Consider the following 27,810-nt stretch of genomic DNA (forward strand, 5'->3'; position numbering starts at 1 on the left):
AGTCTTCTTCACCCAAACACAAACAAAACAACAGAGCAAAGCAAACTCAGTCTGCAGCGAAACAACAAATTCAAATCTCTCTCTTAGAAACTATCGCAATGTCGATCTCCAGAAGTACCATAGTTTTACTGTTCGTGGCGACACTCCTGATATCTTCCGTGGTGGCTGCTCAGTCTCCTGCTCCAGCTCCATTCAGCGGGGGAGGAAGACGTATGATCTCTCCATCTTCGTCCAAAACACCGAGTCCTAAATCATCCGCATTGCCGCCTCAAGCTGATTCTCCTTCAATCGACGCTCCAGCACTCAGTCCGTCTTCCATCTCTGATTCTCCGTCAGAAGCTCCTGCTCCAGCATTGGGCAGCAACGCCGCTTCCAACAGATACACAGTTTTTGGTGGATCCGTCGCTGTTTTCCTATGCGCTGCCGTTTTGGCTATCTAGACTCTCGCTAGCTGGATCCGATGAAATCACCATTATCTCTTTATTCATTGTTATTTTTTTCTACTCTCTCGATCTGGTTTTGGATTTCGGTTTAATCTGTAGCGCTCTTTATTGTATTGTACCCATTATATTATCATCAATATATTAAGCTTAAATTAATTTGAGAGATATTTTTCTAAAATTCCAAAGTGAACAAGTAAAAGTAACAGCTCATCTCTTCGAATTGCCCACATCGCTGATATCGGCGGTGGCTTCTCTCCGTCGCCGTGTATATATCTTAATGGGCCGAATTTCATTGGCCCATTAATATTCTTTCTTTTTACAATTTGACACGAAATTGGAGCTTCAGTAAGTGATCGTTTTTAGATTTTTTTTTTTTGTTGGTCGTCGTCGTCACTCACACGAACTAAGAATCCATGGCGGCGACTCGCTCGCTCTTCCATACTCTTAGATGGTGAGTCTACTCTCACCTGTTCTCTCTTACTGATTTCGTTTTTTTTCTTTCCTGATAAAAATTGATTCACAGTTCTTATTATGATTTGAATGTAGTCGATTGACGAATAACAATGGTGTTGTCGGTGGAAGCAATTTCATTCGCAACAACACCGAATCATCATCGCGATTCTCGAATTCGTACAGTGCTGATGCAGCAATCGGAGGCTCGCTTTTCGAGGAATCATCGGAATCGGAGGAGAAAGATGATCTGAGGAGCCGGATTTTCAGATTGAGGCTTCCGAAACGAAGCGCGACTACTGTTCTCGAGAAATGGATAGGTGAAGGGAATCAGATTACAGTCAATGAACTTCGAGACATCTCCAAAGAGCTTAGAAGAACTCGCCGTTACAAACACGCTCTTGAGGTACCTTACCAACTTCGATACTTTTCAAATTGGAATTCGTGGCTCCTAGTTTCTAGATTGATTGCTTTGTGTCCTTGCCGTGAAATTTGCATTGAGAACTGAGTAGTTATGACTTATGAATAGGTTACAGAGTGGATGGTTCACCATGAAGAATCCAAGATCTCAGATGCTGATTACGCATCCCGCATTGATCTGATTTCGAAAGTTTTCGGTATCGATGCAGCTGAACGCTACTTTGAAGGTTTGCATATAGATTCAAAGACAGCTGAAACCTATACTTCTCTCCTTCACGCTTATGCTGGCTCCAAACAAACCGAACGAGCTGAGGCTTTGTTCAGGAGAATCATAGAGACTGATGGTCTTAACTTCGGTGCTATCACTTACAACGAGATGATGACTTTATACATGTCAGTTGGGCAAGTTGAGAAAGTACCTGAGGTTATCGGAGTGCTCAAGGACAAAAACGTTTCACCGGATATTTTTACGTATAACCTGTGGCTAAGTTCATGTGCTGCAACTTTCAACATTGATGAACTCAGAAAGATTCTTGAAGAGATGAGGGATGATGTTAGTTCTAGCGAGGGTTGGGTTCGATATATAGATCTTACTAGTATCTACGTAAACAGTAGTAGACTAACTAATGCTGAGTCTACTACACCCGTCGAAGCTGAGAAATCTATTTCCCAAAGAGAATGGGTCACGTATGACTTCCTTATGATTCTGCATACTGGATTAGGAAACAAGGGTATGATAGATCAGATTTGGAAGTCTTTGAGAAACACTAACCAGAAATTGAGCAGCAGAAGCTACATTTGTGTTCTTTCTTCTTACCTAATGCTTGGTCATTTAAGAGAAGCCGGGGAAGTTATTGATCAGTGGAAGGAGTCTAAGACTACAGAGTTTGATGCTTCTGCTTGCTCGAGGATTCTGAATGCTTTTCGAGATGTTGGGTTAGATGAAAAAGCCAGCGACTTTCACTTGCTCTTGGTTCAGAAGAAATGCAGCTTGGAAAATGATGACTCATAAGATTGGAGTCTCTTAAGGAATAAGTTGTGAAATTTTTTATGCTCTTTGCAAGAATCAGATCAAGCTCATCATCAGTCATCATTTAGGGTAAATGAATAAAATAGAGGTTTCTTCTCTACACTGTGATTTTTACTTATCTTTTGTTCTTTACGTCGGAGGTCATGAGACTCGTCGAGTTTGTCACCGGAATATTTTGCTAAAATAGATGCAAGCTTTTTTGTATGTTGTTTAAGAACAAGTGTAGCATATTCGTAAGTGTGTATTTGCTTTTAGTGTAGAAACAGTATGATTTTTTGAAAGCTTAAAACAAAAAAAACTACCATGTAATAAGAAGCCTTGTTCCATTATTAACACTCTTATTGGTTTATATACATGAACATGATATACAAACATGGTTAGACCCACGAGAGAAACAACAGAAGCAAATAACACAAACAACATTATAGTAGTACAAGTCCCTTGAATAGCTTAAGAGCCAGAGATTTTGAAAAGAACAAAAAGAAATGACAAGATATGGGATTGATAGCAACAGAAGAGTAATAATGAGACAAAAGAGAGTGGGGACATAAATTTTTACCTAATGAAAGTGAGAAGATTTCAATTTTCACAAGTCACAACCACCCCAAAAAATACTTTCAGTTTTTGCCTTTTTGAATTCTCTTCATCCACACCCACCACCACCACCATCACAGAGATATTATTACCCAGGAGGAAAAACAAAAGATAATTATTAACGATCAATGAGCACCACCAAGACTTTGCTTTTTTGCCTTCTTTCACTTTTCTTCCACTCCAAGCACAGAAGAAAGTGACCTTTTTTTGTTCTTTGTTTTTTTCAGAGAGAGCATGCCATATCCAAAAGTAAACCACTATTGATCCAGCTAGATGAACAGTGGATACGGTCCCACTAGGGTCACCAGGCGTGTTCTAATTGTTTCAAACCCACGTTAATGAAATTGAGAGAATCTCTACATCAGTCCTTTACCTCATTGATTATCTTTTGTCCCTTGTCTTCTCTTTAACCAACCAAACATGCTTACCAATAAGACCAAAAGGGGTCTTAGGTTTTTCACCAATGGTTGTTTAAACCCTTTGATGAGTTGTTTAAGTTTCGCTTCAGCAACTTGAGGTAATCAATGGCTTCGTCCAGTAGTAAAAGAGCTTCTTTTCCCTTTGCCCCTGGAACTACGCTCTCGAGGATTCTCAGAGCAGTATGAATCTTGTCTTTTCTTGACTGCTCATCACTTAGACCAGAACCCGTTTCTTGTTTGCTTGAAATATTGGATTCAGGAAGTTTTTCATCTGGTAAGCCTTTGGCTTTAGTGAAACTCTTGGTGGTGACCACAAGGGATGGTGACGAGTCTCTGGATGAATGGTCCAGTAGTTTCTGCCTTTTACAAAGTGGACCATCAACACTGCTTTCAGTTTCATCCAGTTCTTCTCTTGTTTTATAGCACGCTTGTTGTTCAACTGGGAATGGAGAGTGACCAGTGCTCATCACCTCATCATCACTCTCCCAATCATCATTGTCGTCTTCATCAGAATACAGCAGCGCGTTGATTTCCTCAGTGTCTTCATGCATCTCTGACTCTTCTTCGCCATTAACATGAACTTCAGGTAGCAATATATTTTCTGGACTGGCATGACCTTTGCTGAACCCTTTCTCGAGAATGTTCCCACGCTCTGCATCCATAAAAGAAGGAAACCGCAGAGGAAAACCACATTGTAACAAACGCGTCTGATTTCCTGACTGATCGAATACAAGAAATCTTTTCCGAGAAGACTTGAGTGCCTCTCCCTCTGGAGCAGCAGCGTAGCTAGATCTCCCTTTCAAACATGAAACTTGTTTTCCACAAGACTGCTGACCATAACTTGGCAGCAAGGCTTGGAACCGTGGCTGCAAATAGCAAAACTGACGCTCAGCAGCATATACTTTACCAAGTTCCGGAAAAGGGATTCCAGGACGGAAAGACTCAGTAGCTGTGTCTTGGACGCAAGCTTGAGGATTTAAGCCTAATGGCAACCATTTCTGCTGCCTAGTATCAAGAGGCATGCTCTTGCAGTTTTAAGCCAAGTAAACTTTACAGGAATACAATACTGCACGAAAAAAAGTAAAAGGAAAAAATCAGTTTACATGGCTATGACTATAAACGAGATAGATACTATTTAAAACTCAACTCAAGAAAAACTATAGCCACAAACAGAATCAACATAAAATGTAAAAGTATAAAAAAGGGAAAGATTCAGTTAGCATACCTATTGTGGAAGCTCTTGCTCAAATGTGTGATGAACGCACTGCTTCGTGATTCTTTCTTGAAACAATTGTATAAGAAAGTAGAGACAAAACGAAAAACAAAGGCCAGCTCCAAAAATACAAACACAAACTCACAAACCAACTACGTCACTGGTTTGAGTATATGTCTAAAGTATTCAGCCTGAAAGTAAAACACATACACAATAGTGTTAGAAACAAGACTAACTATGAATGGTGAAGAGTGACAAAAGAGCATAAATAACAATTTTTTTTTGTTTTCAGGAACAAACCTGACAATTATCCATCGGTTGAAAGCAAGCAATAACCCTCACTACAATTGTTGGTTTGTTGGAATCACCGTTGTTCTCGTACTTCAATGTTCGAAATCTTGTCTGACCAGCTGATTGACTTACCATCACTTTTACAAACTCTTCAATTTAAAACTTACTACCAGTTTGCTCCACAGAACAGAGCAAGCTTACCAAAAAAGACAGATGACTAGAAGTAAACAGAGAAAAGTATTGATCTTTGAGAAGGAGAAAGTATTTAGCTTTAAAGGGTTTTAGGAGAATGGTTTAGCTGATCCTATACTGATCACAATGAAAAACGTAGAAACGTTGGGATCCCATTATTAAAGAGATTAGATAAGATTGGTTTTGAAGAAGAGGATTATGAAGAAGAAGAAGAAGAAGAAGAGGATTTGAAGATAGAGAAGAAATTTACAGAATAACACGGCAATAGAGATTCAAGGGCACAACTTTACGGTACACAGTGAACCAACTCATTCTGTTTTTTTTTCTCCTCTTATGCACTTTTTAGATTTGTAACAACTTCACTGCTTATTTGTAATCCAGCTGAGAGCCAAATCTGAGGCAAAAAAGAGTGGAAACCATCTCATCAAAAACAAAACCAGATGTTATCAACAACAATTAAAACTATTGCAGCATTGCACAGTTACATATTCTGGGAACATCACTTTTCATTATGCGTCAGTTCAATCAAAATTTTGATTCCTAATTTTGACACCAAAATTTTCTCAAGTAACAAAAAGGAAAGAAACAGAGAGCAGAGACAAACAAAAAGATGATTAAATTGATTCTCATATTAGCTTACCGATAGGATGAAGCAAATAGATCCAGAGAGAGTGTAGAAGACGAATCAAGCAAAACTCTAACGGATAAGAGAAGAGAAGAGAAAGCTAAAATCTTTACGAAAATAAGGAAATAAAAAAGTGGGCGTGAAGACTAAAGCTTTGATATTTCTGCTTTATACATGTTCGTATTTCTTTTGTGACAATTTTGCCCTTTCGAAATACTTTATTTTACAGTCAATATTGGACAATGGGGATGCAATGAAAGAAAAAAGAAAAAGAAAACAGTTCACATCAACCATGCATGTATGATTAGGATTTTTTTGGTTTTTGTCAATGACCCAATCAATAAGCCTTAGATTTTAGTTTTTGATTGAACTATTTGGATAACAATTTCGTTTTCTTCAGTTAAAAATTAAACCGTTGGGCCACAACTGGCCGGTCCATTAGCAAAATTTCGACGTTCGTAAAGAACCGGAACTCGATCCCGGGTGTGATGGTACCTTCTACAAATGGACTTAGCCAGTGGCGGACCCAGAAAATAAATTTAGGAAGGTCAATTACAGAATAAAAAAAATATTTGTGTCATAATGGTGGTTTGAACCCGGGTTTGGGGAGGTCAACACTATAGAATTTACCATCTGTGCTACTGAAACTTTATAGAATTACATGTAAAAACAATTATTTATTTAGTTTACCCAGGTCAGATGACCTACCTCTTTCATACATAGGTCCGCCCCTGGACTTAGCTCCTACCACTGCACTAAAGTCACTTAACACCGGATTACACTTTTAGCATGAGTTGGGTTCATTTTTCAATTAAATAGTATATCTTTTTGTGTAAGATTAAATTTTGCAATAGATTTTACATTTAATTTGGTTGAACTTAAAATTTCATGTACAACTTGCATATTCCTAATCCGAATTTAACTTTGATGGAGGCAATGGCACGACTCGTCCGGACGAGGGAGTTGAAGAACGTGTCTATATGTAATTATGCTGGTATATAATGGCAACCCTCACCATCCATAATTGATCATTTCAAGTCATTATAAGTTGTACTAAATTTAAGTAAATAGTACAAACGTGATAATTTCAAAGATGTTTGTTAAAGTAAAACCCGTATGTTCGTCTTCTTTTTACCATTCTGTTTTTTTTTGTTTTTTTTGGGGCAAACGTTTCTTCTTTTTAATCATGAGCCAAAATAATGGAAGTGAGTTTTTAACCTTTGTTTGGTGGTTTCCTTTAATTATTAACTTTTCTTTTTATAGGTGCGTGGATTTAGGGATTATTTGGAACATCTTCGATGACACGAGACAAATTGAACTACATACATACATCGTAAACATTGTTGTTATGTTTTCTTTGACTAGTTTAGGAGAGAGCTATTATGTATAGCTAATGAAACAAACACCAATCTTTACGTAGCTAAACTAAACACGATTATTGTAACATGATGTTTTAACAGACTATTTGTAACATGATATTTTAATAAGTGATTGGTGTGAAAAAAATGTTGGACCATTCACCAAATTCCATGATCATAGGAGTAAAGAAAAAAAAAAAAGAATAAAGAGACAAATTTGGTGAAAGAAGAAAGAAAAAGAGATGCAAAGTGAATGATTAAAGAAATGCACGGGGAATTAGTAAGTGCTTAATTGCCTTGACGACTTCTTTTTTCTTTTTTTTCTTTTGCTTTTTGGAATATTTTTTCTTTTTTCTAAAGGTTTTCTCGTTGAATCTTTTTTCTTTTGTTTGATGTGAAATGAAAAATAGTAGTTACCGTGTGAGACCAGTGGACCCAAATGCTTACTATGTACTACATTATGATTTACAGTACTTCATAAATCTTTATAAATTATAGGAAACAATTATTATATGTTCTATTCCGAAACAATCACTATTTCTAAATTCCTGCCTTGCTTGTAATTTGTAAACATCCTCCATGATCACTATTCTCATTAATCAAAGTTTATAGCTGTTAAAAAGAAAAAAGTAAAAAAAAAGACAGTTTAATGACTCCATAGAAATTTCAGTTCAGAATATTGAGACTGGGCTTTGGTTAGATGAGTGACCATACGAGATTGGGCATATATTCATTCCCTTGGACTTATTTTGGCCCATGTTCTCACTTTGCATAAACATCTCTATTTTTTTTTTCTTTATTTTTCTCATGACATCATAAGCCTAAGAAAAACAAACACCAAACCATTATGCAAACATATGCAAGCAAATTATTTGATTTTTCTTCAAATATTATTTTCTCTTTCTTTTTCACATAGATAGTAGTATTTGTTTTTCCAGTTTTCCCTCATATGGAGATAAATGATCTAACCAACAAAATTTTTAAAACTAATTGATAAAATTGTTGACCATATTTTTTGAAACTTTTCACATGACTTCTGATTAAAATCACAGGCGATATTTGATAATTAATGTCAACCACAAAAATAGAACATAGTACCCAAAGAAAGAGGGAATATACCAAATGAAGGTCCCCAGCAAAAGCATATCCCCCAAAGCCAAGAGACTTGGACCGACGGACAAAGTCCTTTGCTTCAATCACCATCAGTTTTCGCATATACTACAAGTCTACAAGCTAACAAATTCGATGATTTTTTAATATCTTTTCCCCTTTTTACATATACAGAATTCTAACAGCCTATTAGCACAATAATAAATAAAAATTATTTATTTTCATAAAAGATCTCTAATATGAAATGATTTCAAACTATATACAACAGAATAGAATATGGTCAAAAAATAATTAATCGTCTATGTACTTATGACTCTTTAAAAACAAAAACAAAAAAACATTTATTAATCAAAATTTAACGTCTTTTAACACACCGCGAATTTGTTCCAAGGTAATGAACAAGATCATCGTGAACGGTCCTTGCCTCGTCACCGTCGGAACAAACCCTTTGTACAAAGCCATCGGTCCTTCTTCCGTCACCGTCTTCACCGCACAATCCAACGGTCCACCGTAATTCTCCTTATCAGCATTCATCATCCTCGTCTTCACAACGTCTATCGGATTCGAAGCCACCGCAGCGACAATCCCCGCAGCAAAACTTGCCGCAACGTGCGTTCCGATCCCTCCCGGCGTCCCACGGCCTCCGGCGACCAAGATCTCTTTGACGTGATCATACGTGGCGAGTTGAGAAGCCGTAACGATCATCGCACGGTTAACAGTCAGCCACGAGCCAGTCCATAAGCTTGAGACGCCTTCTTGCCTTACGATCCGCTCGAGCGCGTCCACAACGCTCTTGTAGTTTCTGCGGCGGTTTAACGGCAAACCTCCGTCGGCTTGCATTCTCACCATCGCCACGTCAGCAGGATTCCCGACGGCGGATCCAATGGCTCCTGCTATGAGTCCAGCTGTGATCTTGGTGACCAATGGGAAGTTACCTGAGCGGAGTTCGGACTAGTTAATTAATTCGTACGTAAGTATATGGAAAAATTCGAACCAATGCAAACCGGACTGTTTAATTAAGATCGAAACCGAACCAAAATTTGGTTATAATTCCATTGGTTTTTATTATTTTAACCCAAAAACAGAGAACTGTAACCGATTTTAGTGCAATCAAACCGAACCAAACCGAATAAAAACCAAATTTGTATTAAGAGTATATTAATCATTACCGGTGAGTCGATCAGTCCACCTTCGTTTAAGAAAGTCGTAAATACCCATACGCGTGGCGGAGTAAAGCATCTGACGGAGGACGGTGGCTGAGACGCCGGAGAAGAGAGCGGCGGGTCCTTCGTTTTTGACAATGTGGGCTCCAACGGCAAAAGGGCTCGTGACGGAACGCGTGAAAGAAGACCGCGCGTGAATGGATGAATTAGGTAATAAGGAGATGCTGCCGATGAGAGAGTCTAGAGCGAAAACGGGTTGGTTAGGTTTAACGGGAAGGTTATGATCAAGATTGAGAATAGGGTTAGGGTTTTGGTCGTGGGGGAAAGAGTGTTCGCCTTGGAGCTGCATACGGACTTTGATGAGGTCTAATGGGTGAGTCAGAGCTCCGGCGATGATTGCAGCGATGCCACCTTCAAGAAATGGTTTGAAACCCATTGATGTGTTACCGGAGGAATATTTGACTATAAGGAGATTGTTTTGATTGATGAGAAATGAAATCAAAGAAGATTTTTGTAAGAAAAATATTTGGAGAGGAGAAAATGAAGTTGGACAAGTTGGAAATGGAAGAAGACAAAAGACATGGGAAGCAAATAATGCAACGAGTTGTGTTTGTGTACTACTAGTCCTGAATTACGGGTTACCAGCTTTTGCACAAGGTTTCTTTTGTTTTGTCTTGTCTTGATGCACCGCCTTGTCATCGTAGACAAGAATAATTGACGCTAGCTATAGGGGAATAAAGCAATACGTATCTAAAATACTCATTATGATTTTTGATGTTTAGGACGAACGGCTCGAATTTAATTATATCTTATATAACATTACTTGTTCAATGTAACTTTTGTACCATAAAGTGACATTAGACATATATGTTACAAGAGAGAATGAGTACTACAAGATTATATCAAGAAGCGTACGTTAGAGACTCCAACATGACATGAAACTTTAATACATAATTACTACTCTCTAATCGTTGATTACTTATTAAACACAAACGAAACTCATGTTATTGCATAGTACTTTATACATACATAACTATTAATCAAGAGGAAGAGTATTATTCAGCAACCCTTTTTACATTCTTCATCCATTGATCTATGGCTTCTTGTTCGAACCGCTAACCTCTTCAACAGTTGATGTAGGTTTTGTCTTTTCAGTATTTGGATAACCACCACTATTTCCAGGAAAAGGAAAGCTCGGAATCCATGACGGAAATTCAAATTTTGGCCCTTCTGGCTCCTCTGGTTCCTCGGGCTCTTCGGGCTCCTCAGGAACCTCAGGCTCTTCAGGAATCTCTGGTTCTTCTGGAATCTCAGGCTCTTCTGGCAACGGCAACTCATGCTCTTCTGGAATCTCCGGCTCGTCAGGCTCTTTATATTCTGGAATCATTGTGACATCTTTGTGCACCAGAGAGTGACTTACTCTAGTAGCAAAACTAGGTGTAGCAAACAAGAGGGACGACGAAATAAAGACAAGGAAGAAGACGGAAGATACGAGAATAGGAAGGCGAACATTAATCATAGTGGATATTCTTGAATGAAAGACAACCTTAGAAAGAAGAGTTAAGTAATTTTGTGAGTGAAGAGAGTTTATGTTGTGGTATTGTGTAGAGAGAATGGTTTCTTAAATAATATTGAGATGAGAGAACTCTTAAATGCAGATTTCATAAGAGTCAGAAAATTGGGTGAGAAGATCTCAATGCACGATTACGAATGAGATGTTAGTCTTCAACAAACTCACCTATATTTCATTTTACGTCTTCTAAGTTCTATGTATAATCCCTTTAGTTTTTCGAACTTAATTTATACGTGTTTAAAAGAAACTTACAATTAGCAAACACCTATAAACGTCTTATATACATAAGACCTTCTTAACTAGTGTAATAATCTAATTATTAAAAAAAAAATAGTCCATTTAGTTTTGAAAGCAGATTACCTAACTGATCCACGGCTTGATCATGCACTGTCATTGTATTCAATTATTATGATCATGTAGCTGTTTAAAGTTTTACTTATAACTAGGATATAATACTAATTAATCATTATGTAAAATATATAAGGATCAAAATTAAGCTAATTAAGTAGCTTCAAAACTGTAACTCAAGTCTAAACTTCATGATGGTATATAAGTCTCATAAAGAAAGTCACCAAGAAAAGTAATAACGATAATAAAAGAAAAGTTCAAAGACCAAAAGAAACAACTTCATAAAAAAGATTTAGATAAGCCAAAGAAAAGAAATGGTAGAAACAACATGAAGTCTTGTAATGGCTTCACTTGAGAGGGATAAACCTAGAGGAGTGTGTAGCACCGTGACCGGGCCTTCCGTGCGAAACCGGTTTGTAAGTGATTGAGAATTCCGCAAGGTAATGTCCGATCATCTCCGGTTTGATCTCGATTTGGTTAAAAGTTTTTCCATTGTACACACCAATGATGCTTCCAATCATTTCAGGCATAATCACCATGTTCCTCAGATGTGTTTTCACTACTTCTGGCTTCTCACCAGCTGGTGCTTCTAGTTTCTAGTTTAAAGTAAAACAGAGTGTTGTTATAATAATCGAACCAAACCAAAAGGCAGACCCTATAACTAAATTATAGTAATGTCAGGAGATTACAGATTAATAACAAATGTGACACAATAACAACACACATATAGTTTGCAAAGTTGGAGTTTTACCGCTTTGCGCAATTTCTTGATGAGAGCCATAGGCTTCGCTCCCATTCCTCTATCCATCCTACAAAATGATCAATCGCATAATCAGTAAAACCAAATCATATAGAACCAAATACATATGATATACCAAAATTGAGAAAAGTGTTTTTGGTGGGATCAAAACCTTCTTCGGATACGGGAAGGGAAGAGCTCGAAAAGATCCTTATTGGGCATGTCAAGAAGAGCATCGAGATCGACTCCTTTGAAGGAAAACTTTTTGAACGTTCTCTTTTTCGCAAGAGCAGCTCCGGGAACATCTGATTCGACTTCAGCCTACGGATTCCGACAAAAAAACTTTAAGACCACCACGATGATGTAAAAAAACTAACGATCGAATTATTAAGGTTTAGAGAGATGGAGATTTGCGAAACTAACCATATTGTTCTTGGTTCGAGAAGCTCTAAACGTGACTGCTGCTAGGTTTTGCTATGGAGATACGACAAGAGACCTAATAAATTTGGCACCCTATTTATACTTATAGATCCTACACTGTTTCTGTTTAAGGAAACTTCATTAAAAATTTCCCAAATACTAAATTATTGAGTTTCTAAAATATAATATGAATGTATATTTTTCTTACCTTATATAATAGACAAACTTCTATATCTTTTTCCTGTAACAAATTACAATATGTGACAACCTTTAAAGCATATATCCAATTAAAAAAATATGAATACACAAGATTTTTTCCCAAAAATTAATCAAAACTTCAATGTAAAAAGTAGAATTTAGGATAAAACTGGTTATAGAGATCAAACTGTGTCCTGTATTATCTTAAAACCTCAAGAAATCATATCTTTATAGGAATAGTTATACATTATATTCCTAATGTTTGTGGAATTTTCTTCTATTTGAGTAGGGTCATTGTGTTACTTTTTAATTTTCATTACTCATTACTGCTGAGTCATATACTTAGAATCTACATACCTTGGGGAAATAAGGTTACAACTGCAATACAGAAAAAAATAACTAAGCCATAAACAGAGCAAAATGCATGAGACATAAAAAAGAATGCTCTGTATTATTTAAACGCATGAACTAGAGTTTGAACAAAATCTAAAGGAGAGAACAGAAAAGCAGAGACAAAAGTTCTAAAGAAAAAGAAACGAAAGACAGGAGCAATCATAACACCGACGACTCTGTAACGAGAGCTTTGATCTTTTCACTTGAGAGGGATAAACCTGGAGGAATTGGTAGCACCAACACCAGGCCTACCATGCTTAACCGGCTTATATGAGATAGAGAACTCAGCCAAGTAATGTCCAATCATCTCCGGTTTGATTTCAACTTGGTTAAAGGTCTTTCCGTTGTAAACACCGATGACGCTTCCAATCATTTCAGGGACAATGACCATGTTCCTTAGGTGGGTTCTCACTGCTGCTGGCTTCTCACCTGCTGGTGCTTCAATTTTCTACCCAAACAGAGAAAAAGTCACAAATCTTTAGTGTTTTAATAAAGCCATTTGGTTGCAAGGAAGACACGTTCCAGGGCATGGTAGAATCAAAGATTTGGACTCTTATTGTTCAAGAAAGATCCAATTATATATATAGAGATCAAGGAAGTAGTGAAGGGAGAGTTTTATACCGCTTTGCGCAACTTCTTGATTAAAGCCATAGGCTTCCTCGTCAATCCTCTTGAGAACCTATAAGAAGAGAATTTACATAACAAAAATGATCTGTATGAGAAAACAAGAGATGATCTGCGAAATCGAGACATAGCTTAATAAAGACTCTATATAACCTTCTACGAATACGGGAAGGGAAGAGCTTGACAAGATCATCGGTAGACATGTCGAGAAGAGCATCAAGATCGACTCCTCTGAATGAGAACTTTTTGAACGTTCTCTTTTTCACAATTCCAGCCGCAGCAACCTCTGGATCCGCCTAAAATATATTTACCATTACGAGAAAATTACAAACAAGATGTCGGAAAAATATAATCATGAGTATATGATAGAGAGACAGAGATCGAAGAACTAACCATTGTTTGTATGGATTTGTTGGGAAACCTTAAAACCTGATCAGCTCAAACAATGATGACTGCGCAAACGACAAACAACTTAACTTAAGCATCAAATATATACCTGAGCCAAACCCTAGAAACATTTATTTAATGTTTGGTCCATGTACTCTTTTATTTTTTTCATCCGAGTCCATATCTTTGGAAAATAAGATCTGAAAAAAACTGTAATCTCGGATTTGGTGAGTGAAGCTCGGATTTGCCGTTGGTTGAATGGATCTACCAAATAGTACTTCATCCCTACTATTATTTTGAAACACAGTTTATGGACTAAACCTTCGTTTTGTAAGAAATTACAAAGGTATGCCATTGAAGTTATAACCAAATAATATATCTTCATTAAGGGTAAAAATTTAATGAAAACGAAATTTTGTTCATATCCTAAACGGATAAACACGCGGATCCCGGGTCCAATCTTTTAAAATGGCTTTTTCACGTCTAAATAATAAATAAAAGCAATACATTGTGTACTTTGTTGAGAAAATTCTAATAGCATATTGGTCCAATGAAGCTCAAATATTTCGAAAGGTGTCAAGTTTGATGCACCTTAGCTACAATTTTTGTTGTTTCCAATAGTTATCCCACTACGATTTTTTTGGGAATTAGTGAGGAAATCTTATTTCCACAAATAAGCGGATTACACAAATCAAATATAGCACTTGCCATATATGCTTCCAAAACATGAATATTATAGTTTCCATATGTGCTTCCAAATATAATTTAAATTATTTAAATTACCATATTCCCATAATATTACCTTTAAATTTGATCTTGATATCTGAGTTTCTTACAAAAATATAGGAATGTATATAATTTCAAAATCCCGAATATAACTGATTCCGTGATTAGTTGTTTTATCATTCATATTTAGATATCTTCGTGAAATTTCACGCATAACAGATTCAGGCATTTTTTAGTAAGTTGTTACTAATATTTCCCTACTATCCTATTTTTAATTTCTATATTTTAACGTTTTAAAGTAAATAAGATTTTTCTTTTGTTTGTTATTCAAATTAAATTTGTATCCTATTTTCATGATTGATTCGTATGAGTGATTTCATTCCATATACGTAAGATATTCTTTAACTAACAATATATATACGTTGACTATTTACTCAAATTATAATGGTATATATATTCGATTTCATATGCTTCTAAAATTTCGAGAAATCTGTTGTAGTATAGCTTTGCATCCAATCAATTCATTAATTACCTATCAAAATATATTTTCATAATCCCGCTTAACTTGGTAGCAGTTCCAAATTTGATAAACTGGATTAAATGCGTGTGCAAATTATTGAAAAAATTAGAAAACCTACTCCTTATTTAAAAATCTATATATACCCTCCTATTCCTAACTCTTCCATCACCGGCTCACATTCGCAATTTACTTCCTACACCACTTATATCATATTAGCAATTTACAGATGTTGATCTTATATGCGAATGTGAAAAAATGGTGAGTAAGATCAGTTTTTTTTTTTATTGTATGTTATGACATTCAACCATTAGCACATAATCATGCTTTTACATTGTCCGGGTTATCTTTAATAATATGTTATTGTGTGTGTGCAGGTAACTTGGTAAATGGTAAATGGTTGCTGTCGAGGTCCAACCATATTATAATATCCAACACCATGAGTTAGAAAGGTTCGGTTTCAATTATCGAAATTCGAAACATATATATACAAATGTTTTCGTAGTTAGACAGAAACATAACTCTAATGATATCTTATATGAATGCATGTGGTTTTAGTATTTTATTTGGCAAGTACAAACTAACTAAGCAACCCAACATTTTAAAAAAGATTGCAAACGAGGTGACAACAAAAAACATAAACGTAGTTAAGTTTCATTTCCTATTTAAAACTATGTTGGTAGTTTTTTTTGTTTAGGTTATATCTTTTTTATTTTTTCTTTGTATTTCTCTTGAACATAAGCAGACAAAATTCATGAAAAAGCCTAATATACCGAGAGGTGATAAAGATGAAGACCACAACAACAAAAAACGGCAACAACGTCGACAAGGTTTTTGCTAATTATAATAATATATAAAAAATTTAAATTATTATGGTTTATATGATTTTTAAGGTATGCTGTCACTATGGAAGCAGGGATGTGTGAGTCGAGGAGCCAAAAATTTAAGGTGAGTCGTGAGCGAAGATAACTATTTCAACCTTTGTCACACCAAATGTTCCCCCGATAGTAATTGCGACGGATGCCTTTGATGTTGCTTCTGCCAAAAATTTGGTCATTCCAATCATATATCAAATTTAGTCAACTATTTATTAAGCAAATTTATCAATAAATTTATCTTCTTCCTGCTTAATGTGTGTGCATTTGTTCTATAAACACTAATAATATTTGTCCCCTATTATCTCTTGGGTATTAATAATATTTGTCTGTAGTAACAAATTAACTTATTAAATTTTAGTTCATGTATCTATCGTAAGCAAATAAATATATATATTCGCATAACAAATTAACAACCAAGTGAGTCAATAAACAAAAGTTTATGTAAAAGTTGGCTTATTTGGCTTTGTTAGATCTTTGCTTATTCAAATTATCTTTGCACATCCTTATTCAAAGGATCAAATCAAGAACATGACATTGTTTCAGTGAGTTGCTTATTCAAAATAATTTAGTTAAAAGGATCTTTTTCAAATTATCTCAAATTATCTTCCAAGTATTAAAATCTAATTGACTCACTTGGTTAATTTGAATAAGCAAAGATCCTTTTTCAAATTATCACATTATTTTGTAGGGTACTTGGAAGTTGGAATCTAATTTCAACTTTTAATTTAATTATTTAATTATGAGAATTCACTTTACAAAACATGACATTGTTTCGTAAATCATTGCATGTTAATGTTGTTGATATCATGACTATTTAATTAATCTACAAAAGGTAAACACATATATTTGCTATTTTTTGAATTCAGATTAACGCGCTGGTCTAACTGACTTAATTTAATAATAATTTTTTTTATCTTTGCATCCAATTCTATCGATGTTTATTTTCGAATGGGTGAATGTCTTTTAACTATTTTAATAATAATTCAACTTTTAAAATTTGAAAATTAATTTAAAAACACATTTGCATTTAATGGGATTTTGTAGTTAAGGAAATAAATATTAATTTATATTTAAACACACTGTTTTCGTATATTCTGAAAATCAGGAATCAAAGATCATTCTTTTGACTAGCCTACATTATTTAGACATTTTTCAACCAGCTATTTTGTTATAGATATGGATAGTTTCAACATTTAAATATAAAATATAAATATTCCTAAAATAAATCTTATAAGTTTTTCAATTATCAGATTCATATTAAAAAAGAAATATGACAATAACGAATTACTTTGAGACAGGTATATTGAGAATTTTGTATACTTTTGAAAATTTTGAGAATTTCTTAACCAAAATGTTTTAATAAATATTGTCTAAAAAGTAATTATTTCAAAAAGAACGGTTATAGGACACAAAATTTTTGGCAGCGTGAAATGGACAAGACGGGATAGGACGAGACTATATGACATGTAAAAAACTACTTTAAAATGTGTATTTTGAGAGTTTGTGTATTTTTAAAAATATGTTGAGAGTTTTTGAGAATTATGATCTACTAACTATATATAAATTAAATATTCATATAAAGATTTTATGTACTTCCTCTACTTTTTTTAGCCAAACTTTTTTAAAAAATATTGTCTAATCGAAAATTATTTAAAATAGTAAATTTATGGGCATAAAATATGTTTCCAAACTCAAATATGATATTTGGGTTAACACACTTAAACAAACTGTGAGAAATATTTTTAATAGTTTAGTATACACGTGAAAAAAAACACGGGCTCTGTTTGGTTATTATGGATGAATTGCCAAAAATCATATATTTGCAAATTTAATTATCCTCGACACGGGTTGCGATATTCACATATAAACCAAAATATTGACAAAACAGCCAAATAATGGCCAACTAATTTCAATAGAAAATACTAACAGCATCTAATTAATTTTTTAATTTCTAAACCATTTTTACATGAAAAAATATTACAATGTGTTGTATCCCGAGATAGTACTTAGAAGACATTAAAAGTCTCAGTGGTTGATGAGTTTTTGTGTATTGTGTTACCCATACACAAATATATTATATTTAAAAGTTGACTATGGGACATGTAATCAACTAATTTGGAACGGGTACTTTGAAAATTTTGGGTACTTTTGAAAACAGTAAAATAGTTTTTGAGAATTATAATTTTTTTAGATAGTTAAACCAACTAATTTTTTTAGATAGTCAAAATGAGACGTAGACAATTTCCGATAACAGTTGCTTTTGCAATGACTATCAACAAAAGCCAAGGTCAGTCACTCTCAATTGTTGGGTTATATTTGCCTAGACCGGTTTTCACTCATGGCCAGCTATATGTAGCGATGTCCCGTGTAAGTACTAAATCAGGATTGAAAATTCTCATTATGACTCAAAAGAAAAACCTCAAAAGAAAACAAGGAATGTTGTCTTCAAAGAGATTTTCCAAGACATTTGATTCATCTTTATGGATACTTATGTAAGGCTTTATTTTTATTTTGTGTCCACTTTTTAAAAATTTATATATATGTTCTTCGTGTAAATTATTTGACATAATCTTATGTTTTCTTTTGCAGGTTAAATTTCATAATATCACCCATCCAATAAATTTATAAAAAATCCTTATTCATGTACTCCAATAAATAATTTTTATTGCATACTTCCATATTTGCATTTTCATTCTTTTTATTTATTTCTTATAATTATTATATCTAATATTCTACCATTTTATTATTTCCAATTATTTAACCATGTTTATATATATATATATATATATATATATATATATATATATATACTATTAGAGAAATTTAAAACTTATTACATTCATTATATTCTTGATACATCTTTTAAAATCTTATTGTACATTATTTTAAAATTTAGTAGTAAAAACATATTTCTTATAAAATATGGTTGAAGAAATTATAGTAAAATACAAAATTATATAAAAGAGATATAACACAGCAGCTAATACAAAAGAATACAGGAGAGAGATTATTACATATGGTGGGAAGTGGAGTATAGAGACCAGAGGTAATTAGATATGAATAGAAGGGTTTCGGGTTCCAAAGTAAATACTCATGTAAATTATACTATCAATATAAAATAACTAACATAGATGTAACTCATACAGTATTAAGAATTTAAAAATATAATAAACGTTTTTACCCGTGCTGTAGCACGGGTTATCACCTAGTTAGTATAGAATTAAGAATTTAAAAATATAATAAACGTTTTTGCCCGTGCTGTAGCACGGGTTATCACCTAGTTAGTATAGAAAGAGAAAACATTCGAATCCAGATACAACACACCTAGAATTCTGTAATTTAACTTTGTTTTCATATCAATATGTAACAGACAATCATTATCTATTTGTGAAATCCTCAAAGTGAGTAGTCCCCTTGTGCTATAAAGGTGTTTGCATCAATATTATAACACAGTAGATGAATACTAATGTCCCTCTGTATAACCTAGTGGTTGGTGTGATACAATCTTGCACCAGGCTCATCTCCATCAGAGACAACGTGTTTCCAGAGGATCAGAAGGCTCTTTGCTCACATCGACCGTCTTGCTCCGTTTAGCCAAGACGGTCGAAACAGATCAGATATATTCTCTGAATAATCCGACCTTTGCCCATCAATAGTAAAATTACTCCACCTCTAAGCATATGATGTAGCAAATCTATATCTGAACTAGTCACTAGTCATTGCGGATATTAGAATTTCCAAAAAAGTTTCCGAGTCTTCTTTAATTGAAACAAAGAGTTTAGGCACATCTAAAGAAGAGAGAAATGCAGCAGAGTAGCAAAACAGAGAAGTACAGACAAAATGGTCCAGAAAACAGACATATAAAAGGACCCTATAATTGCATAACGAGAGCTAAGGAAACAAGAGCACAAACACCAGACACTGTAAGGTCTTCACTTGAGAGGGATGAACCTGGAGGAGTGGGTAGCACCAACACCAGGCCTACCGTGCTTGACTGGCTTGTATGAGATGGAGAACTCAGCAAGGTAGTGTCCAATCATCTCAGGCTTGATCTCAACTTGGTTAAAAGTCTTTCCATTGTACACACCAATGATGCTACCAATCATTTCAGGCACAATGATCATGTTCCTCAAGTGGGTTCTCACTGGTTCTGGCTTCTCACCAGCTGGTGCCTCTCTTTTCTGATCAATCAAAAAAAAAAAAAAAGCAGTAATCTTTAGCCGTGAAACCAATTTGGTCACATAGAACAAACACCAAAACGTCTCACAACGCAGAATGAGAATCTACAAACTTAGAACAGTATCGATTCAACACAGATCTAATCAGGAAACGAGTGAAAATGAGGGAACTTTACCGCCTTGCGGAGTTTCTTAATCAAAGCCATAGGCTTTCTCGTCAACCCTCTAGAGAACCTAAACAAGAGAATTGTATAACGAATTCGATTAATAAGAAGAACACAAAGAGATGATTCTAAACTTAATCTTGCTCAAAGGAAAAGACCTAACCTTCTGCGAATACGGGCAGGGAAGAGCTTGACAAGATCATCAGTAGACATGTCGAGAAGAGCATCGAGGTCAACACCTCTGAAGGCGAACTTCTTGAACGTTCTCTTCTTCGGCACTTCCACCGCTGCAACCTCTGGTTCGACATCAGCCTATACAGTCCCATGGAGAGAAGAATTACAAACCACGGTTTTGTGGGGGATGTGATAGTAGGAGAAGTAGTGGATTTCGAGAGATGTTGTGTAGTAGATAGGGGAACTTACCATTGTTGAATCTCAGCGAAAGATAAGGAGGGTAATCCCTGAATCTGTGGTGTGGTCTGCTTCACGTTTTCCGAAATGAAGAGCTAAAAAGAAAGGTTGCCTAAATCGGCGGATCCAAATATATACGAGGATCTCTCTCTCTCTCGGCTAAAAACCCTAGAAAATTAAAGTTCCTTTGGTCAGTGAATTTTAGTTGACTTATATTATTTGTTAATTTTTTTTATTTAATTATGTAACAAAAAAAAAAAATCGAATTTTAAGTTAAAATTAAATTTTAAATTAGATTATGACAAGCTCAAAATCTTATAGTCGATAGTTACATTGTTCTAAAATTTGTTAGGTTTGATTTTCAAGTTGAGACACCAGTCTTATGCAGTTATATGCTTTTCAAAAAACCTTTTGATTCTTTATGGGAGGTGATTACTAACACAATTGACAGTAAAAGTATATTAAGATTTTAAGATATACAACGATGTTGGACATGGGCTGCGCCCTAATATGCCACTCGGCCCAACAAGATAAGTTCTGTGATTTTGGCCCGACGAAATCAGATGAAAGACATTAATAATCCGTAAAGGGTAATCTCGGGAATTCACGATAGGAACCCTAGAAAACCCTCGGTCTACAGTCCACTATATAAAGAAACAGTACTCATTGGAGAAAGGGATCAGACCCTCGAACAATACACAGAGAGCAATACTTTGCGTCTAAAACATTGTTGTTATTTTCTATACAATTTTCTGTTAGCTTCCGAGCTCGTCGTGACTCACTTGTCAGTTCTCCTGTGAACTGACGAGCACGATCTTGGCTCGTTTTAGTGACGACCTCGCATCCTTATCGTTAATAAAGAACAAACTTCACTCTTTCCCCTAAAATCGATATTTATTTAGTGTTGTGCAATCCCCAGTACAAACAATTGGCGCCCACCGTGGGGCAAGAGTAGAGCGCTTCTTTTTGACGAATAAATACCGACGGTCCTCACTTCCTCGAAGTTTCAAGATTCATGACGAACCCTAGCGACGATCTCAACGAAGCAACGGAGCAACCAACGGAGCAGCAATGGGGGCGAACGAGAACACGAACTGTCCCGCCTCTACCCTCCTCGATGATCTCAACCGAACGCTCCTTGCCGAGCACGATCCCTCCACCAGCGCCCAACGCGCCCTTCGAGCCTCTCGCAACTGCAAACGCCGGACCTGCACCTGCCACCGACCAGCGGGTAACTAACGCCGCCACTCTCACCAACGTTGCCGCTCTCCCCAGCGCCGCTCTCACCAAAGCTGTCGCTCATTCCAATTCTGCCCTTCCAAATGCTTTGCCCACATCACAAAGGAGCGGACTCGATGACCCGATGCATACTGTACTCGATGGGCCAATCCCACCTCTTGCTGCCGCACTTGATGAGCATCGTCAAACCGTGGCTACAGCTGTCACTGATAACGCCGCGCTCCCAGCTCTCTTGCTTGCTGGACAGAGGAACAACTTCGACGATATGATGCAGACTATCCTCGACAAGATCAATAGTCGGGACACACGAACAGCCGAGAAACTCGACGCACTCGTTGCAACACAAGAAGTATTGCAGGACCAAATTAACAGACTCCAGCAAAGAAAGCACGATCGTCGACACACTAGCTACCCTGCCGACCTGGACACACTACCATCCCTGTCACCGCCTGTCGAGGAACGCTCAGAGAGTCACAGACGCCGACTGACGTCCATCATCGAAGGATCCTTCGAAGACCACACCAGAGACGCGGCGCCTGCCGATCAAGACCAAACGCACCATCGTAGCAAGCGTAGTAGGAGCCAGCCGACTCCAACACTGTCGAACCACCATCCGCGCGACAACCTGAAAGATTACAAGGATTTAAAAATCCAGCGACTTGAAGCGATCGTAAAGGACATCTCGGCCAAGATACATCGAGCAACAAGCGCTGCCCCCAACTTGGAGAAGGTGCTCGAAGAGGCTCAACGCTCACCCTTCACGACAAGAATCTCTAGCGTCCGCGTTTGTTACATCAATAAGTTCAAGTTCATTCCGTACAACGGGCTAACTGACCCAAAACCTTTCTTAACATCGATGAGTGTTGCAATCAACCGAGCACACTTTAGTCCTGAAGAATACGATGCCGGATGCTATCAGATGTTTGTGGAAAACTTAGCCCTTGACGCACTAAGTTGGTTTTCTCGTCTTGAAGCCAATTCGATAGATAGCTACTACGAGCTCACCGCTGCTTTCCTGCAACACCACTCGACCTTTATGATAATGGGGGCATCTAACGCTGATCTCTGGACGATGTACCAAAAGGACGACGAATCGCTCAGAGAGTTCATGGAACGATTCAAGAAGGTTGTTTCAAAGCTCGCCATTGCAGACGATACTGCGATCTCCGCTCTCCGAAATGCTCTGGCATATGGGTCTCGCTTCAGGGACGATATTATCATATACGAGCCTCTGACACTCGACGACGCACTGCATCGGGCTAACAAGTACATCGAGGTAGAAAAAGAGAAAGACGCAAGGTCAAACCATCCATCAAGATAACCGGTCGTTGAACTCAGCCAAATCAAAGAATAACAAGGCGCCTAGGGCAAAAAAAAAAAAAAAAAAAAAAAAAAAAAAAAAAAAGATTGCTCGTCATACCGAGCTCTCCCTTCGTAATATGAACTACGAATGGCTTGATCCTTTCTAAGGGTACGTAGGCAGCCCATCAAAAGGCACAGCTATACCAAAAAAAAAAAAAAACAAAAGTTTGAACACTTCAAAACCAAAACGAGCTCCCTCGAACGAGTCCGTCTCAGCGAGATGTCCAGCTCTTACATCGACCCTCTGGCCAAGGGAACGATTTAAAACGCGTTCCTCATGGATGCAGCGGTGAAATAATCCGCACAAAATAAGCCGACCCAGATCGCATTCAGCTAGCAGGCGGTTAAGTTTGTATAAGCCAAGTTCTCACTTGCACTTTCTTGCCGACCTCGTGGCACACACAGGGTAAGCCGGACACCAGGACCGCACCTAAAAGGTATGACGAGCTCATCTCAATTACCACCCTAAACATTTGGTATTCTACACACGTAATAGGATAAGCCAAGAGACGTCTTGCACCGTAAAGTACAACTCGATACCAAAGATAGGAAGAACACAATTTTATTCCATAATCAAAGAGCAAACAAGTTCAAAATAACACAACCAACAAAAGGCCATGCTCGGCACAAGTTCAAAATAACAACCAACAAAAGGCCATGCTCGGCACAAGTTCAAAATAAAAACCAACAAAAGTAAGCAATGCTCGGCATAGATTCAAAATAAAATAACATAAAGCCACGCTCGGCACAAGCATCGCGCACAGACAATCAATCTTCTATCCCCAGATCGGCATTGGAAGGCACATCGAACTGCAGCTCATCGACCGTCTCCCGAAAAGATTGGCAATCGCTATGCAAAGCTCCCCATTGCCGATCTCAACATTTCCAGGCTCGTCAATGCCAACCTCATCACCATTGCCGAGCTCGTCACTTATATTGCCGAGCTCATCAATGCCGACCTCGTCGCACCACCCTTCGATCCTTACAAGGCCAACCTCGACGTTTCTTTCATCAACCACATTCCCGGATATTGCCTTAGGCCGGCCTCCCATCATCAGATCGGCATCACCATCATCGGAACCACCATCGTCTTCACTCGCTGAAAATCCCGTGGTCGGCGTCAACGCCATCGGATCTTGCCGATCTGACGAACCGCACTCGACATATGCCGACCTCCCGAGAGCCAGTCGCGATACCAGAGCCAACCCCGAGAGGAACCGGAAGCCACCTTCGATTTCGCCGAGCTCGAGCTGACAAACTCTGCGCGGCGACCTCCGACTTCACCTCCGCTGAGCTCATCAGTGCGACCCCAAGTCCTTCCTCATCGACCTCTATTTCCCTTATGCCGAGCTCATCTCCTCTTAAACCCGTGGCGACCGCAAACTGCCGATAAGCAACCTCATCACTCCCACGAAAGGAGATATGCCGCTTTCCGCCGAGCTAGCCACTCAACCCATCTCGACTTAGCTCGCCGCCTTCATCTGTAAACCCAGCACGCGGATCTCTCGAGTCGATCTCATATTCTCTCGACACGTCGACCTCGGCGCCAATCTCCACATGCTGAGCTGACGTCTCGCTCGCAGGAAACCCGACTTCACTAACGCTGAGCTCATCGGTGTCTATCCCGTTCTCCTCGCCGCTCACTCATGCTCTCACGCTCGCTACCCTCAATTTCGACGTCCTCGCGCTTGCCTACCTCACGCTTGCCGCACTCAAGCTTGCTGCCTTCATTCTCTCGCGCTTGCCACCCTCATGCTCACCGCTCACTCACGCTCTCGTGCTCGCTACCCTCACGCTCGACTCCTTCACGCTCGTAGCACTCACGTTCGATGCTCTTGTGTTTGCCTCCCTTGCGTTTGCCACTCTCATTCATGGTGGCGATCTCTACTCTTGTTTTCAGTGGAGACCTACTCTCTTATTCTCGGTGGAAACATCCACTCTCATTCTCGGTGGAGTCCTACTCTCGATGGAGACATCCACTCTTCTACCTCGTGCTGACCTGCATTCTCAAGTTTGGTGCCGATCTCCAGTCTCCAGCTTGGCGCCGACCTCAATCTCACTCTCGGTGGCGACCTCAAACTCACTCTCGGTGGCGACCTCACTCACTTGCCGACCTCAATCTCACTCTCTCGCTCGCCGATCTAACTCTCGGTGGCGACCTCAAACTCACTCTCGGTGGCGACCTCACTCACTCGCCGACCTCAACCTCACTCACTCGCCGACCTCAACCTCACTCACTCGCCGACCTCAATCCCACTCTCGGTGGCGACCTCAAACTCACTCTCGGTGGCGACCTCACTCACTCGCCGACCTCAATCTCACTCTCTCGCTCGCCGACCTCAATCTCACTCTCTCGCTCGCCGACCTCAATCTCGATGGCGACCTCAAACTCACTCTCGGTGGCGATCTCACTCACTCGCCGACCTCAATCTCACTCTCTCGCTCGCCGACCTCAATCTCGATGGCGACCTCAGACTCACTCTCGTTGGCGACCTCATTCACTCGCCGACTTCAATCTCGTTGGCGACCTCAATCTCAATCTCGCTGACCTAAATCTCACTCTCGCCGAGCTCACCGCCGAGCTCATCTCGCCGAGCTCATTACCTCCGCTCATCTCGCCGAGCTCACCGCCGAGCTCATTACCTTCGCTCATCTCTCCGAGCTCACCGCCGAGCTCATTACGTCCGCTCATCTCGCCGAGCTCACCGCCGATCTCATTACCTTCGCTCATCTCTCCGAGCTCACCGCCGAGCTCATTACCTCCGCTCATCTCGCCGAGCTCACCGCCGAGCTCATTACCTTCGCTCATCTCTCCGAGCTCACCGCCGAGCTCATTAACTCTGGTCATCTCGCCGAGCTCACCGCCAAGCTCATTACTACCGCTCAACTCATTACCACCGCTCAACTCATCTCGTTTTCTCTCAAAACCTATCTCAATCGGCGGATCTTCGAACAGTACTCATTGGAGAAGGGGATCAGACCCTCGAACAATACACAGAGAGCAATACTTTGCGTCTAAAACATTGTTGTTATTTTCTATACAATTTCCTGTTAGCTTCCGAGCTCGTCGTGACTCACTTGTCAGTTCTCCTGTGAACTGACGAGCACGATCTTGGCTCGTTTTAGTGACGACCTCGCATCCTTATCGTTAATAAAGAACAAACTTCACTCTTTCCCCTAAAATCGATATTTATTTAGTGTTGTGCAATCCCCAGTACAAACAAACGAGATGGTAATCAAGCATTACAAGTTTACAACTACATAATCGAATACAAGTGAGAGTGTATAACAAACAATAACTCAACAAGGGTAAACAGGATGAGCTAAGATAAGCTATCTCTGTAAAAGTGTAGATAGACAAACAATTGATAGACAGTTTTAGAAACTGGGCTGAGTTTCAAAGTAGTTGGGCCTCCTTCTTCTTCTTCTGATATAAGTAATTAATGGGCTTAATGAGATCCAGGAAACTTCGGCATTGTAAACGCCGGCACTTTGGCTTCTTCAGGTTTTGGCAATTCCGGCAACTTCGGAGCTTCAAACTTTGGAACTTCAGGCAACTTAGGCAGCTCAGGCATATGAATCTCCGGCATCTTCGGAAATTCTGGTTTTTGAATCTCTGAAAACTTGGGCAATTCAGGCATGTGAATCTCCGGTAGCTTAGGCATCTCAGGCTTGGGAATCTCCGGTAACTTAGGCAACTCAGGTTTTGGAATCTCCGGGATCTTAGGCAACTCAGGCTTGGGGAATTCGGGTAAATTTGGCATCTCTGGTTTAGGTAGTTCCGGCAATTTCGGTATCTCCGGTAGTTTGGGATCTTCCAATAACCGGCGAGCTCCGACAGAAACCGGAACGGAGAGCAATGCAATAAGAAGACATATGATCAGAAATGGTGAAAGAAGAGAAGCTGAGAGACTCTTCTTCAATGCCATAATTGTGTCCTTGACAAGTTTTTTTTTTTTTTGGGTTATCTTTTTTCTTTTGCGTTGTGGTATTGTTTGTGATATTTGATTGAAATGGCTATTTAAAGGTGTCTTGAGGAAGAAGAGAGATCTGAGTTTGGTGAGAAAAAAACATACACAGAGTTTGAATATAAAGAATAGTTTGTTTAACTTCTCTATCTGTATATCTATATTGTCACTTTCAATCTAGTTGGAGTTTAGGTTGCAGACTTGTAGTGTTTACGTGTTCATGTGTTTTTGGTTTTACGTATTAAAGAATCTTCGTGAGAATGAAAGCATATTACGAAAGGTCTCACTTCATACATTTTTAAAAAATTTTGGTTAATCTTAGAGTATTACAGAGCATTGGAGCAGAATAAGAGAGCGATCAAACAGTCTTTGGCAAA

General features: G+C 38.2%; 9 protein-coding genes across 9 annotated transcripts; 2 read left to right on the top strand and 7 right to left on the bottom strand.

The window, feature by feature from the left end:
* Nucleotides 1–10: 10 nt before the first annotated feature.
* On the top strand, nucleotides 11–2,672 carry LOC104769131 (pentatricopeptide repeat-containing protein At5g09450, mitochondrial). The gene is made up of 3 exons (XM_010493272.2): nucleotides 11–894; nucleotides 990–1,299; nucleotides 1,423–2,672. Exons 1-3 carry the CDS (start codon nucleotides 857–859, stop codon nucleotides 2,323–2,325), a joined length of 1,251 nt encoding a protein of 416 aa, XP_010491574.1. The 5' UTR covers nucleotides 11–856; the 3' UTR covers nucleotides 2,326–2,672.
* LOC104769129 (classical arabinogalactan protein 1) lies at nucleotides 99–599 on the top strand. The gene has a single exon (XM_010493271.3). The coding sequence runs from the start codon at nucleotides 99–101 to the stop codon at nucleotides 438–440; it is 342 nt and encodes a 113-aa protein (XP_010491573.1). The 3' UTR covers nucleotides 441–599.
* LOC104769132 (transcription factor bHLH143) lies at nucleotides 2,650–6,040 on the bottom strand. The gene is made up of 4 exons (XM_010493273.3): nucleotides 5,693–6,040; nucleotides 4,870–5,446; nucleotides 4,582–4,760; nucleotides 2,650–4,422 (listed from the first exon to the last, which is right to left on the bottom strand). The coding sequence occupies exon 4, from the start codon at nucleotides 4,376–4,378 to the stop codon at nucleotides 3,395–3,397; it is 984 nt and encodes a 327-aa protein (XP_010491575.1). The 5' UTR covers nucleotides 4,379–4,422; nucleotides 4,582–4,760; nucleotides 4,870–5,446; nucleotides 5,693–6,040; the 3' UTR covers nucleotides 2,650–3,394.
* Nucleotides 6,041–8,346: 2,306 nt separating this feature from the next.
* Nucleotides 8,347–9,962, bottom strand: LOC104769133 (mitochondrial uncoupling protein 6-like). Its single transcript, XM_010493274.3, has 2 exons — nucleotides 9,315–9,962; nucleotides 8,347–9,080 (listed from the first exon to the last, which is right to left on the bottom strand). Exons 1-2 carry the CDS (start codon nucleotides 9,742–9,744, stop codon nucleotides 8,494–8,496), a joined length of 1,017 nt encoding a protein of 338 aa, XP_010491576.1. The 5' UTR covers nucleotides 9,745–9,962; the 3' UTR covers nucleotides 8,347–8,493.
* A 141-nt stretch (nucleotides 9,963–10,103) lies between these two features.
* On the bottom strand, nucleotides 10,104–10,925 carry LOC104769134 (uncharacterized). The gene has a single exon (XM_010493276.3). It carries the CDS (start codon nucleotides 10,825–10,827, stop codon nucleotides 10,402–10,404), a length of 426 nt encoding a protein of 141 aa, XP_010491578.1. The 5' UTR covers nucleotides 10,828–10,925; the 3' UTR covers nucleotides 10,104–10,401.
* Nucleotides 10,926–11,405: 480 nt separating this feature from the next.
* On the bottom strand, nucleotides 11,406–12,575 carry LOC104769135 (small ribosomal subunit protein uS19z-like). Its single transcript, XM_010493277.3, has 4 exons — nucleotides 12,392–12,575; nucleotides 12,141–12,289; nucleotides 11,981–12,038; nucleotides 11,406–11,825 (listed from the first exon to the last, which is right to left on the bottom strand). The coding sequence occupies exons 1-4, from the start codon at nucleotides 12,392–12,394 to the stop codon at nucleotides 11,577–11,579; spliced, it is 459 nt and encodes a 152-aa protein (XP_010491579.1). The 5' UTR covers nucleotides 12,395–12,575; the 3' UTR covers nucleotides 11,406–11,576.
* Nucleotides 12,576–13,018: 443 nt separating this feature from the next.
* Nucleotides 13,019–14,230, bottom strand: LOC104769136 (small ribosomal subunit protein uS19y). The gene is made up of 4 exons (XM_010493278.3): nucleotides 13,997–14,230; nucleotides 13,757–13,899; nucleotides 13,601–13,658; nucleotides 13,019–13,427 (listed from the first exon to the last, which is right to left on the bottom strand). Exons 1-4 carry the CDS (start codon nucleotides 13,997–13,999, stop codon nucleotides 13,179–13,181), a joined length of 453 nt encoding a protein of 150 aa, XP_010491580.1. The 5' UTR covers nucleotides 14,000–14,230; the 3' UTR covers nucleotides 13,019–13,178.
* A 5,615-nt stretch (nucleotides 14,231–19,845) lies between these two features.
* LOC104769137 (small ribosomal subunit protein uS19x) lies at nucleotides 19,846–21,080 on the bottom strand. The gene is made up of 4 exons (XM_010493279.3): nucleotides 20,877–21,080; nucleotides 20,617–20,765; nucleotides 20,466–20,523; nucleotides 19,846–20,292 (listed from the first exon to the last, which is right to left on the bottom strand). Exons 1-4 carry the CDS (start codon nucleotides 20,877–20,879, stop codon nucleotides 20,044–20,046), a joined length of 459 nt encoding a protein of 152 aa, XP_010491581.1. The 5' UTR covers nucleotides 20,880–21,080; the 3' UTR covers nucleotides 19,846–20,043.
* A 5,556-nt stretch (nucleotides 21,081–26,636) lies between these two features.
* Nucleotides 26,637–27,627, bottom strand: LOC104769138 (uncharacterized). The gene has a single exon (XM_010493280.3). The coding sequence runs from the start codon at nucleotides 27,392–27,394 to the stop codon at nucleotides 26,915–26,917; it is 480 nt and encodes a 159-aa protein (XP_010491582.1). The 5' UTR covers nucleotides 27,395–27,627; the 3' UTR covers nucleotides 26,637–26,914.
* Nucleotides 27,628–27,810: the final 183 nt, after the last annotated feature.

The sequence above is a fragment of the Camelina sativa genome, chromosome 20 (assembly GCF_030686135.1).
Source record: "Camelina sativa cultivar CO46 ecotype springtype chromosome 20, ASM3068613v1".
Taxonomy (NCBI): domain Eukaryota; kingdom Viridiplantae; phylum Streptophyta; class Magnoliopsida; order Brassicales; family Brassicaceae; genus Camelina; species Camelina sativa.

Coding starts and splice junctions, on each gene's coding strand:
- LOC104769129 (XM_010493271.3), top strand. CDS start 99: ATGTCGATCTCCAGAAGTACCATAGTTTTACTGTTCGTGGCGACACTC.
- LOC104769131 (XM_010493272.2), top strand. CDS start 857: ATGGCGGCGACTCGCTCGCTCTTCCATACTCTTAGATG. Junction 895..989: donor CTCTTCCATACTCTTAGATG/GTGAGTCTACTC, acceptor ATTTGAATGTAG/TCGATTGACGAATAACAATG. Junction 1,300..1,422: donor GTTACAAACACGCTCTTGAG/GTACCTTACCAA, acceptor ACTTATGAATAG/GTTACAGAGTGGATGGTTCA.
- LOC104769132 (XM_010493273.3), bottom strand. CDS start 4,378: ATGCCTCTTGATACTAGGCAGCAGAAATGGTTGCCATTAGGCTTAAAT.
- LOC104769133 (XM_010493274.3), bottom strand. CDS start 9,744: ATGGGTTTCAAACCATTTCTTGAAGGTGGCATCGCTGCAATCATCGCC. Junction 9,081..9,314: donor GTGGACTGATCGACTCACCG/GTAATGATTAAT, acceptor AACTCCGCTCAG/GTAACTTCCCATTGGTCACC.
- LOC104769134 (XM_010493276.3), bottom strand. CDS start 10,827: ATGATTAATGTTCGCCTTCCTATTCTCGTATCTTCCGTCTTCTTCCTT.
- LOC104769135 (XM_010493277.3), bottom strand. Junction 12,039..12,140: donor CCTTCCCGTATCCGAAGAAG/GTTTTGATCCCA, acceptor ATCATTTTGTAG/GATGGATAGAGGAATGGGAG. Junction 11,826..11,980: donor TCAAGAAATTGCGCAAAGCG/GTAAAACTCCAA, acceptor ACTTTAAACTAG/AAACTAGAAGCACCAGCTGG.
- LOC104769136 (XM_010493278.3), bottom strand. Junction 13,659..13,756: donor CCTTCCCGTATTCGTAGAAG/GTTATATAGAGT, acceptor CTCTTCTTATAG/GTTCTCAAGAGGATTGACGA. Junction 13,428..13,600: donor TCAAGAAGTTGCGCAAAGCG/GTATAAAACTCT, acceptor CTGTTTGGGTAG/AAAATTGAAGCACCAGCAGG.
- LOC104769137 (XM_010493279.3), bottom strand. Junction 20,524..20,616: donor CCTGCCCGTATTCGCAGAAG/GTTAGGTCTTTT, acceptor TCTCTTGTTTAG/GTTCTCTAGAGGGTTGACGA. Junction 20,293..20,465: donor TTAAGAAACTCCGCAAGGCG/GTAAAGTTCCCT, acceptor TTGATTGATCAG/AAAAGAGAGGCACCAGCTGG.
- LOC104769138 (XM_010493280.3), bottom strand. CDS start 27,394: ATGGCATTGAAGAAGAGTCTCTCAGCTTCTCTTCTTTCACCATTTCTG.